General features: G+C 38.7%; 1 protein-coding gene across 2 annotated transcripts in view; it reads left to right on the forward strand.

Moving 5' to 3' along the window:
- APPBP2 (amyloid beta precursor protein binding protein 2) overlaps positions 1-13,078 on the forward strand; it is a 72,225-nt gene that overhangs the window by 17,859 nt on the left and 41,288 nt on the right. For both annotated transcript variants that reach the window (XM_082372037.1, XM_082372036.1), the window contains exon 2: positions 10,211-10,299. In XM_082372037.1, the coding sequence (XP_082228163.1) occupies positions 10,211-10,299 (89 nt within the window). The remainder of the gene's footprint in view (positions 1-10,210; positions 10,300-13,078) is intronic.

Below are 13,078 nucleotides of genomic sequence, written 5' to 3' on the forward strand. Positions count from 1 at the left end.
TAACTCAGTTATACACATAGAGACATTCTTTTTTTATATTTTTTCCATTATGATTTATTACAGGATATTGAATATCATTGTGCTGTACAGTAGAACCTTGTGGTTTATCCATTCTCTATGTAATAGTTTGCATCTACCAACCACAAACTCCCAGTCCATCCCTCTCCTTCCCCCTGTCCTCCTTGGCAACCACAAGTCTGTTCTCTATATCTGTGAGTCTGTTTCTGTTTTGTAGATAGGTTCATTTGTGCCATACTTTAGATTCCACCTGTAAATGATACCATATGGTATTTGTCTTTCTCTTTCTGACTTCCTTCACTTAGTATGATAATCTCTAGTTGCATCCATGTTGCTGCAAATGCCTTGCCACTTCTTAATTGTGTGATTTAGACCAGGTAATTTAACTTTATATGCCTTAGTTTCCTCATCCGTGGAAGGACAGAGTGAGTTGCTTATGAAAAGCACTTAGAACAGTGCCTGGCACATGCATATAAGATCTCTGTAAGGATTAAATGCTCTCTTTATTCTGGATTGGTATTCAAAAATCCCATTCATAAAATGTAGAAATTTTCATTTTTGGTGATAAGCCTAGTAAGGATTTTCTTTTTTTTGAATTATAGTTGCTGTACAGGAAAGGATGATTTGAAACAGTTAAATCACTACTCTCTCCCCAGAATTTAAAGGCGGACCCCTTTTTAGCTAGAAAAATTAAACAGCTGAGAGAAAAAAAAAAAAGCTTGTTTTTGTTAATAGGCATACTTACATTTAAAATTGTAACTAAGGTTACTGCTTTCCTAAGTTTTAGTTTCAAATCCATTTGTTAGGAAATTTTCAGTATTAAAGGGATACTATGAGTTGTAGAACATATAAAGTTTAGTTTAATTGTCTTTATTTGACTAGTAAGTGTAGGCAAAAAAAGTTGTACAACTTTCCATTTCTTCTATCTTACAAAAGAAATTCTAAGCCTTAAGTTTGCTAATGATGAGTTACTTTGGTAAGAAACTAAGGTTTTTTGGTCCTGTACTGTTTTTGGAGTATGTGTATCTATATATTTTGATAAGTGCATTTGTTTTTCTGCCCCAAATCAGAAATGTATCACATTGTTAAGCCCCCAAATAGGATGTGATTATTAATTCTCAGCTTTATTTTCCCTGAGTTATTCGTCATTGGTTAACTGTGAAGGTATATGTGATGGAAGGGAATTTTATCATATACATTCCCAGAAGCTTTTTTTTTTTTGGCCACACTGTGTGGCTTCCGGGATCCTAGTTCCCTGACCAGGGATTGAACCTTTGCCCACTGCAGTGGGAGCGCGGAGTCCCAGCTACTGGACTGCCAGGGAAGTCCCACTCTTCCTGTTTTTCTAACCTCAGAAAACATAATCATCTCCAAAAATAGCAAATCTTTCCTTATGAAAGTTTATGGTTAAGATGAATATCCAGTCATTGTTTGAAGATAACATTTCTGCCTCCCCTTCCTGAGCACATGGCAGTCCCTGTCCCCTCTCCCTTCCAGCAGTCACCATTGATTTGTATTCCTATATCTACCTAATCTGACCTGGCCTCCATTATGACTAGTGATTTATGCCCAAGGGTTTGCTAAATGAGTTTGTAGTATGTTTTCCCTGTGCAAAGTTAACTGGCCCATTTGGCAGATGAATTCAGGATCATGTCCTCTTTCTGAAACCCATGTTTTTGTCAAATGAGCTAAATGTTAAGTGCTTACTAATGTAAAGTGAGTTGATATAATAAAATTCTTGCTTTCTAAGGCACTGTATTTATATAGCATATATAAATTCAGTAACATTTGGTGAAGTTGAGGCAGGGGAAAGAGGGGCAGTGGTATTTATTTTTAACTGTGCACATGTATTATTTGGGATAAACGTTTAACACATTTATTAAAATACTATTTTAAATGGAAGTTTAAAAAAATCAGGCAGATCTTGAGTTGCAGTGTCAGGGGCAGTGCTTCTGCACACGGCCCGGCCCGCTGAGCTGAGGTGTCAGCACAGCCATTTCTCACTAGGCACTCTGATCTGAATTGCTGGGTGTGAGGCCTCTGCATGAAGCACCCTGTGAACAAGTGAAACTAGACAAAGCACAAAGGAAAAGAAAAAAAAAAAAGCAAGCTCTGCAAATCCTCTGAAAAAAATGCCTCTGCACCTCTAGCTCTTGCGGAGGTTGGTGTCTTCAGTGGAGTCTCCTATTGCAGGGGGAACTTCAAGGTGGCAGAGGAGTGGGACGTAGAGATCACCTTCCTCCCCACAAATACATCAAAAATACATCTACGTGTGGACCAACTACAGAACACATACTGAACGCTGGCAGAAGACTTCAGACTTCCCCAAAGGCAAGAATATCCCCACGTACCTTGCAGTGTGGCTGACAGGGTCTTGGTGCTCCGGCCTGGTGTCAGGCCTGCGCCTCCAGGGTGAGAGAGCCGAGTTCAGGACATTGGACCACCAGAGACCTCCCTGCCCCACGTAATATCAATCGACGAGAGCTCTTCCAGAGATCTCCATCTCAACACGAAGACCCAGCTCCACCCAACAGCCAGCAAGCTCCAGTGCTGGACACCCCATGCCAAACAAACAGGAACACAACCCCACCCATTAGCAGAGAGGCTGCCTAAAATCATACTAAGTTCACAGACACCCCAAAACACACGGCCAGATGCGTCCCTGCCCACCAGAACACAGGCACCAGTCCCCTCCACCAGAAAGCCTACACAAGCCACTGAACCAACCTCACCCACTGGGGGCAGACACCAAAAACAACAGGAACTACGAACCTGCAGCCCATGAAAAGGAGACCCCAAACAAAGTAAGTTAAACAAAATGAGAACACAGAGAAATATGCAGCAGATGAAGGAGCAAGGTAAAAAAACCCCCGAGACCAAATGAAAAGGAAATAGGCAGTCTACCTGAAAAAGAATTCAGAGTAATGGAGTAAAGATGATCTAAAATCTTGGAAATAGAATATAGAAAATACAAGAAACGTTTAACAAGGACTTAGAAGAACTAAAGAGCAAACGAACAGTGATGAACAACACAATAAATGAAATTAAAAATACTCTAGAAGCAGTCAATAGCAGAATAACTGAGGCAGAAGAACGGATGAGTGACCTGGAAGATAAAATAGTGGAAATAACTACTGCAGAGCAGAATAAAGAAAAAAGAATGAAAAGAATTGAGGACAGTCTTAGAGACCTCTGGGACAATATTAAATGCACCAACATTTAAATTATAGGTGTCTCAGAAGAAGAGAAAAAGAAAGGGTCTGAGAAAATATTTGAAGAGATTATAGTCGAAAACTTCCCTAACAAGGGAAAGGAAATAATCAAGTCCAGGAAGTGCAGAGAGTGCCGTACAGGATAAATCCAAGGAGAAACACGCCAAGACACATATTAATCAAACTATCAAAAATTAAATACAAAGAAAAAAATATTAAAAGCAGCAAGGGAAAAGCAACAAATAACATACAAGGGAGTCCCATAAGGTTAACAGCTGATCTTTCAGCAGAAACTCTGCAAGCCAGAAGGGAGTGGCAGGACATATTTAAAGTGATGAAAGGGGGGGTTTCCCTGGTGGTGCAGTGGTAATGAATCTGCCTACCAGTGCAGTGGACACAGATTCAATCCCTGGTCCAGGAAGATCCCACATGCCACAGAGCAGGTAAGCCTTGCACCAAAACTACTCAGCCTGTGCTCTAGAGCCCGCGAGCCACAACTACTGAGCCTGCGTGCCACAACTACTGAGCCTGCATGCCACAACTACTGAAGCCCACACGCCTAGAGCCTGTGCTCCGCAACAAGAGAAGCCACCGCAATGAGAAGCCTGTGCACTGCAATGAAGAGTAGCCGCTGCTCACCGCAACTAAAGAAAGCCTGTGCACAACAGTGAAGACCCAGGGGCTTCCCTGGTGGCGCAGTGGTTGAGAATCCGCCTGCTAATGCAGGGGACACGTGTTCGAGCCCTGGTCCAGGAAGATCCCACGTCGTGGAGCAGCTAAGCCCATGTACCACAACTACTGAGCCTGCGCTCTAGAGCCCGTGAGCCACAACTACTGAGCCCACATGCCACAACTACTGTAGCCCGTGCACCTAGAGCCTGTGCTCCGCAACAAGAGAAGCCACTGCAATGAAAAGCCCATGCACTGCAAAGAAGAGTAGACCCCTTGCGCAACAATGAAGACCCAACACATCCAAAAATAAATAAGCAAACATATAAATTTATTAAAAAAAAAAGTGAAGACCCAAACACAGCCAAAAATAAATAAGTAAATATCAAAAAAACCCTACAACCAAGATTACTCTACCCAGCAAGGATCTCGTTCAGATTCGACAGAGAAATTAAAACCTTTACAGACAAGCAAAAGTTAAGAGAATTCAGCACCACCAGACAAGCTTTACAATAAATGCTAAAGGAACTTCTCTAGGCAGGAAACACAAGAGAAGGAAAAGACCTACAATAACAAACCTAAAACAATTAAGAAAATGGTGATAGGAGCATACATATTGATAATTACCTTAAATGTAAATGGATTAAATGCTCCAACTGAACGACATAGACTGGCTGAATGGATACAAAAATAAGACCCGTACATATGCTGTCTACAAGAGACCCACTTCAGACCTTGGGACACATACAGACTGAAAGTGAGGGGATGGAAAAAGATATTCTATGCAAATGGAAATCAAAAGAAAGCTGGAGTAGCAATTCTCATATCAGACAAGTAGACTTTAAAATAAAGACTATTACAAGAGACAAAGAAGGACACTACATAATGATCAAGGGATCGATCCAAGAAGAAGATAGAACAATTGTAAATATTATGCACCCAACATAGGAAGACCTCAGTACATAAGGCAAATGCTAACAGCCATAAAAAGGGAAATCGGGGCTTCCCTGGTGGCGCAGTGGTTGAGAATCTGCCTGCTAATGCAGGGGACACGGGTTCGAGCCCTGGTCTGGGAAGATCCCACATGCCACAGAGCAACTAGGCCCGTGAGCCACAATTACTGAGCCTGCGCGTCTGGAACCGGTGCTCTGCAACAAGAGAGGCCACGGTAGTGAGGGGCCCGCACACCGCGATGAAGAGTGGCCCCTGCTTGCAACAACTGGAGAAAGCCCTCGCACAGAGACGAAGACCCAACACAGCCAAAAATAAATAAATAAATTTTAAAAAAAGGGAAATCGACAGTAACACAATGATAATAGGGGACTTTCACACTCCACTTTCACCAATGGACAGATCATCCAAAATGAAAATAAATAAGGAGACACAAGCTTTAAATGACACATTAGACAAGATGGACTTAATTGATATTTAGAGGACATACCATCCAAAAACAACAGGATACACTTTCTTCTCAAGTGCTCATGGAACATTCTCCAGGATAGATCATATCTTGGGTCACAAATCAAGCCTTGGTAAATTTAAGGAAATTGAAATCGTATCAAGTATCTTTTCCGACCACAACGCTGTGAGACTAGATATCAATTACAGGAAAAAAAAACTGTAAAAAATACAAACACATGGAGGCTAAACAATATACTACTAAATAACCAAGAGATCACTGAGGAAATCAAAAAATACCTAGAAACAGATGACAATGAAAACACGACAACCCAAAACCTATGTGATGCAGCAAAAGCAGTTCTAAGAGGGAAGTTTATAGCAATACAATCCTACCTCAAGAAACAAGAAACATCTCAAATAAACAACTAACCTTGCACCTAAAGCAATTAGAGAAAGAAGAACAAAAAAACCCTAAAGTTAGCAGAAGGGAAGAAATCATAAAGATCAGATCAGAAATAAATGAAAAAGAAATGAAGGAAACAATAGCAAAGATCAGTAAAACTAAAAGCTGGTTCTTTGAGAAGATAAACAAAATTGATAAACCATTAGCCAGACTCATCAAGAAAAAAAGAAGACTCAAATCAATAGAATTAGAAATGAAAAAGGAGAAGTAACAACTGACACTGCAGAAATACAAAGGATCATGAGAGATTACTACAAGCAACTATATGCCAATAAAATGGACAACCTGGAAGACATAGACAAATTCTTAGAAAAGCACAACCTTCCGAAACTGAACCAGGAAGAAACAGAGAATAAAAACAGACCAATCACAAGCACTGAAATTGAGACTGTGCTTAAAATTCTTCCAACAAACAAAAGCCCAGGACCAGATGGCTTCACAGGTGAATTCTGTCAGACACTTAGAGAAGAGCTAACACCTATCCTTCTCAAACACTTCCAAAATATAGCAGAGGAAGGAACACTCCCAAACTCATTCTATGAGGCCACCATCACCCTGATACCAAAACCAGACAAAGATGTCACAAAAAAAGAAAACTACAGGCCAATATCACTGATGAACACAGATGCAAAAATCCTCAACAAAATACTAGCCAAGAGAATCCAACCGCACATTAAAAGGATCATACATCATGATCAATTGGGGTTTATCCCAGGAATGCAAGGATTCTTCAATATACCAGATCAATCAATGTGATACACCATATTAACAAACTGAAGGATAAAAACCATACGATAATCTCAATAGAAGCAGAAAAAGCTTTTGACAGAATTCAGCACCTATTTATGATAAAAACTCTCCAGAAAGTAGGCAGAGAGGGAACCTACCTCAACATAATAAAGGCCATATATGACAAACCCACAGCCAACATCGTTCTCAGTGGTGAAAAACTGAAACCATTTCCTCTAAGATCAGGAACAAGACAAGGTTGCCCACTCTCATCACTATTATTCAACATAGTTTTGGAAGTTTTAGCCACAGCAATCAGAGAAGAAAAAGAAATAAAAGGAATCCAAATTGGAAAAGAAGAAGTAAAACTGTCACTGTTTGCAGATGACGATACTATACATAGAGAATCCTAAAGATGCTATCAGAAAACTACTAGAGCTGATCAACAAATTTGGTAAAGTAGCAAGATACAAAATTAATGCACACATCTCTTGCATTCCTATACACTAACAATGAAAAATCTGAAAGAAATTAGGGGAACACTCCCATTTACCATTGCAACAAAAAGAATAAAATACCTAGGAATAAACCTACCTAAGGAGACAAAAGACCTGTATGCAGAAAACTACAAGACACTGATGAAAGAAATTAAAGATGATACAAACAGATGGAGAGATATACCATGTTCTTGGATTGGAAGAACCAACATTGTGAAAATGACTCTACTACCCAAAGCAATCTACAGATTGAGCGCAATCCCTATCAAACTACCAATGGCGTTTTTTACAGAACTAGAACAAAAAACTTCACAATTTGTATGGAAACACAAAAGACCCCGAATAGCCAAAGCAATCTTGAGAAGAAAAAACGGAGCTGGAGGAATCAGGCTTCTGGACTTCAGACTATACTACAAAGCTACAGTAGTCAAGACAGTATGGTACTGGCACAAAACAGAAATACAGATCAATGAACAGGATAGAAGGCCCAGAGATAAACCCACGCACATATGGTCACCTTATTTTTGATAAAGGAGGCAAGAATATACAATGGAGAAAAGACAGTCTCTTCAATAAGTGATGCTGGGAAAACTGGACAGGTACATGTAAAAGAATGAAATTAGAACACTTCCTAACACCATACACAAAAATAAACTCAAAATGGGTTAAAGACCTAAATGTAAGGCCAGACACTATAAAACTCTTAGAGGAAAACATAGGTAGAACACTCTATGACATAAGTCACAGCAAGATCCTTTTTGACCCACCTCTTAGAGAAATGGAAATAAAAACAAAAATAAACAAATGGAGGCTTCCCTGGTGGCACAGTGGTTGAGAATCTGCCTGCCAATGCAGGGGACACGGGTTCGAGCCCTGGTCTGGGAAGATCCCACATGCCACGGAGCAACTGGGCCCGTGAGCCACAACTACTGAGCCTGCGCGTCTGGAGCCTGTGCTCCGCAACAAGAGAGGCCGCGACAGTGAGAGGCCCACGCACCGCGATGAAGAGTGGCCCCCGCTCGCCGCAGCTGGAGAGGGCCCTCGCACAGAAATGAAGACCCAACACACCCAAAAATAAATAACTAAATTAATTTTTTAAAAAAATCCATTAGGTAAATGATTTAAAGATGTCCAGGGTAGCTTAAAAAAATAAAAAATAAAAAATAAACAAATGGGACCTAATGAAACTTAAAAGCTTTTGCACAGCAAAGGAAACCATAAACAAGACAAAAATATAACCCTCAGAATGGGAGAAAATATTTGCAAACGAAGCAACTGACAAAGGATTAATCTCCAAAATATACAAGCAGCTCATGCAGCTCAATATCAAAAAAACAAACAATCCAATCCAGAAATGGGTAGAAGACCTAAGTAGACATTTCTGCATAGAAGATATAGAGATTGCCAACAAGCAGATGAAAGGATGCTCAACATCACTAATCATTAGAGAAATGCAAATCAAAACTACAGTGAGTTATCACCTCACAGGGGTCAGAATGGCCATCATCAAAAGATCTACAAACAGTAAATGCTCGCGAGGGTGTGGAGAAAAGGGAGCCCTCCTGTACTGTTGGTAGGAATGTAAATTGATACAGTCACTATGGAGAACAGTATGGAGGTTCTTCAAAAAACTAAAAATAGAACTACTATATGACCCAGCAATCCCACTACTGGGCATATACCCTGAGAAAACCATAATTCAAAAAGAGACATGTACCACAGTGTTCATTGCAGCACTATTTACAATAGCCGGGACATGGAAGCAACCTAAGTGTCCATCAAAGATGAATGGATAAAGAAGATGTGGCACATATATACAATGGAATATTACTCAGCCATAAAAAGAAACAAAATTGAACTAGTTGTAGTGAGGTGGAAGGACTTAGAGTCTGTCATACAGAGTGAAGTAAGTCAGAAAGAGAAAAACAAATACCGTATGCTAACACATATATATGGAATCTAAAAAAAAAAAAAAGGTTCTGATGAACCTAGGGACAGGACAGGAATAAAGATGCAGACATAGCGAATGGAGTTGAGGACATGGAGAGGGGGAAGGGTAACCTGGGACGAAGTGAGAGTACCATTGACATATATACACTACCAAATGTGAAATAGATAACTAGTGGGAAGCAGCTGCATTGCACAGGGAGATCAGCTCAGTGCTTCATGACCACCTAGAGGGGTGAGACAGGGAGGGTTGGAGGGAGATGCAAGAGGGAGGGGATATGGTGATATATGTATTCATATAGCCGATTCACTTTTGTTATACAGCAGAAACTAACAGGACATTGTAAAGCAATTACACTCCAATGAAGATGTTAAAAAAAAAAAAAGTCAGGCAAAAGGAGTATATGATTGTGACATGATTAGAAATCTTGCCATGCTGGATTACTTTAGATATAATCTACTATTAGTCTGCTTGTAATGTTTCATGCCTGGAACTGAACTGAGGTTTTTGTGGTCTGAAGAGCCCTTAGTGGGGCATAGTGACCAGTTCTGGCTTCTGGACATTATCTTGCTATCATTTTTATAATTTACTTTACCCAGTTTTGTTTAAGAAAAAAAGAAGTTAAAAAAAATTTAGTTTCTTGAATATAATTGTTCTTTTTTAATCAATTTATCTGTTTATTTTTTGGCTGCATTGGGTCTTCGTTGCTGTGCGTGGGTTTTTTCTAGTTGTGGCGAGCAGCGGCTATTCTTCGTTGCGGTGCGTGGGCTTCTCATTGCAGTGGCTTCTCTTTGTTGTGGAGCATGGGCTCTAGTAGTTGTGGCACACGGGCTTAGTTGTTCCGCGGCATGTGAGATCTTCCCAGACCAGGGATCGAACCGTGTCCCTTGCATTGGCAGGCGGATTCTTAACCCCTGGGCCACCAGGGAAGTCCTGAATATAACTGTTTTTAGTGTTTAATAAATAAAGTAATTATATAGCACTTTTTAGTACTTAGCATGTACCATATACTGTTATACAAATATTAATTTTTAAATATTATATACAACTATTAAAGTGTTCTATATGAATTATAGAGATTTGTTAAGTTAATGTTACATTTGTCTTAGCATAAGCATCTTCCCTGATATTACTGTGTAATCTTAACTTTGAGTAATAGTCATAAATTCATCAAATATTAACTCCATCAAATTATATTCATAAGTAAAGTAGAAATTGAAATTAAATTAAAAATTTTAAACATTATCCTTTTTTGTTTTTTTTTTAATTTCAGCTGTACCAACAGGGACGCTTATGTCAACTGGGCAGTGAATTTTGTGAATTGGAAGTTTTTGCTAAAGTATTGAGAGCTTTGGATAAAAGGTAAACTCATTTTTTAAGAATTGTGGTAAACTGTACATATCTAAATTCTACGATTGTGACCATATTTTAAGTGTACAGTTCAGTAGCAGTAAGTACATTCATATTGTTTTGAAACCATCAGTACCACCCTTGCTTTTTGTGTTCAAGAAGGACTGAATTCATCTTCCCCGTTCTGGCTATTATGTAGTAGGAGTTATATGTGGATGTAGGTGACATGGCCTTTGATTGTCCTTGCTGTTCTCTTTATCATTCTTCCCTAAATTTGCTTGAAATGCCATTTCTTTTTCCTAACCTACATTTCTGGGGAAATAAGAATATAGTTTTATAAAATATTGTTAATCTGTAATATGAATGTTGCCAAGTTAAGTAAATACTTGTTAGAATGCGTAGTATATGTCAAGTACTATTCTAGATGCTGGGGTTACAGCAGTGAATAAGTTTTACAAGGTCTCTTCCTCATGGAGTTTGTGTTTTAGAAAGAGATGATAAAATAATCAAGTAACATGTTAACAAATTAACATGATTTCATTGTTTAGGGATACCTTTGGATGTGACCTGTGTACTAAGCCTAAGAGAAATTTCTTGGTTAGTTAAGTAATTAAAATTAATCTGTTAAAAAATAATAGATGAGAGTTTCATTTTGGGACAAGAAGGCCATAGAAAAACTTTAAAAAAAAATTCTTTACTCTTCGAAAAGGTTAGCTTTCTAGGATTTGAATTTCTCTATGCAGTTCTAAAGATGCCCATTATAAAGATTTAGTGGACTACCTCTCTTTCATCTCTCAGGTTATCTTTTTACCAAGTCCAAATCCCTTGGTAAGTGTTTAATATATTTGTGAAACTAAACGCATGTAGTTTGACTTTTTTCCCCCCTTTATGCAAAGCAGTGACTTGGTTATTTACAATTTTGTTTAAAGCAGTTTTTTTATTGAGATAATTCATAATACCATAAATTTATCATTTTAAACTGTATAATTCATTAGTTTTTAGTATATTCACAAATTTTTGCAACTATCACCACTATCTAATTCTAGAATACTTTCATCATCCCCAAAAGAAACCCTGTACCCATTAACAGTCACTTCCTATTTCCCCTTACCCCTGGTCTCTAGCCTACCATTAATCTACTTTCTGTTTCTGGGTTTATCTGCTCTAGACATTTCATATAAATGCGACTGTACAGTATGTGGTCTTTTGTGACTGGATTTTACCTATAATGTTTTCAAGGTTCATTCATGGCTGTTGTTTGTATCAGTTTTCCATTGTGTGGATATACTATGTTGCTATGTTTTGGTTATCTAGCCATCTGTTGATGAACATTTGGGTTGTTTCTACCTTTTGGCCATTATGAATAATGCTACTATGAATGCTCATGAACAAGATTTTGTGTGGATGTATGTTTTCAGTTCTCTTGTATGTATATACAACTAGGGTAAACCTAGGTTTAACTTTTTGAGTAACTCCTAAATTGTTTCCCACAGCAGCTCCACCATTTTATTGGGCTGGCCAAAAAAATGCCTTTGGTTTTTAAGTAAAAGTAAAAAACACATTTTTCATTTTCACCGAAAACTTTATTAAACAACATATTCACCATTTTGTTCCACTATCTTCTGCCATTTTTCAGGCAACTTCATAATTCCATCTTCTCAAAACTTTTTATCTTTTTGAGCAAAGAACTGTCCAGGTGCCTTTTACTGTCTTCCAGGGAATTGAGTTTTTCCATTAAGAGAATTTTGTAAAGACCGAAATAAATGGAAATCTGAAGGTGCAATGTCTGGTGAATACAGTGGATGAATCAGAACTTCCCAGCCAAGCTGTAACAGTTTTTACCTGGTCATCAAAGAGACATGCGGTCTTGCATTATGCTGATGGAAGATTATGTGTTTTCTGTTGACTAATTCTGGACTCTTTTCATTGAGTGCTGCTTTCAGTTGGTCTAATTGGGAGCAGTACTTGTTGGAATTAATTGTTTGGTTTTCCGGAAGGAGCTCATAATAGAGGACTCGCTTCCAATCCCACCATATACACAACATCACCTTCTTTGGGTGAAGACCGGGCTTTGGTGTGGTTGGTGGTGGTTCATTTCGCTTGCCCGACGATCTCTTCCGTTCCACGTTATTGTACAGTATCCACTTTTCCTCACCCGTCACAATTTGTTTTAAAAACAGAACGTTTTCATTACATTTAAGTAGAGAATCCATGCAGAAATACAGTCAAGAAGGTTTTTTTTCTTAACTTATGTGGAACCCAAACATCAAAGCAATTAATATAACCAAGCTGGTACAAATGATTTTCAGCGCTTGATTTGGATGTTTTGCGTATGTTAGCTATCTCCCGCACCGTATAACGTTGATTGTTCTCAATCTATGTCTCGATCTGATTGCTTTCAACTTCAGCTGGTCTACCCAACCGTGGAACATCGTCCAGTGAGAAATCTCCAGCACGAAACTTCGCAAACCACTTTTGACATGTTCAATCAGTCACAGCACCTTTTCCATATACTGCACAAATATTTTTTTGTGTTTCAGTTGCGTTTTTACTTTTCTTGAAATAATAAAGCATAATATGCTGAAAATGTTGCTTTTTTTCTTCCATCTTCAGTATTAAAATGGCTACACAAAAATTCACCAATTTTGATAAGTGTTTTTTTAAATGCACGCTGATACGACAGCTGTCCCATACAATCTAACAAAATTGTTTTGAATGAAGCTAAAGACACCTAAGTGCTGCTAGAGCCATCTTATGGGAAAAACCAAATGAACCTTTTGGCTAACCCAAT

The sequence above is a fragment of the Balaenoptera borealis genome, assembly GCF_965194805.1.
Source record: "Balaenoptera borealis genome assembly, chromosome: 20".
In the NCBI taxonomy this organism is placed as follows: domain Eukaryota; kingdom Metazoa; phylum Chordata; class Mammalia; order Artiodactyla; family Balaenopteridae; genus Balaenoptera; species Balaenoptera borealis.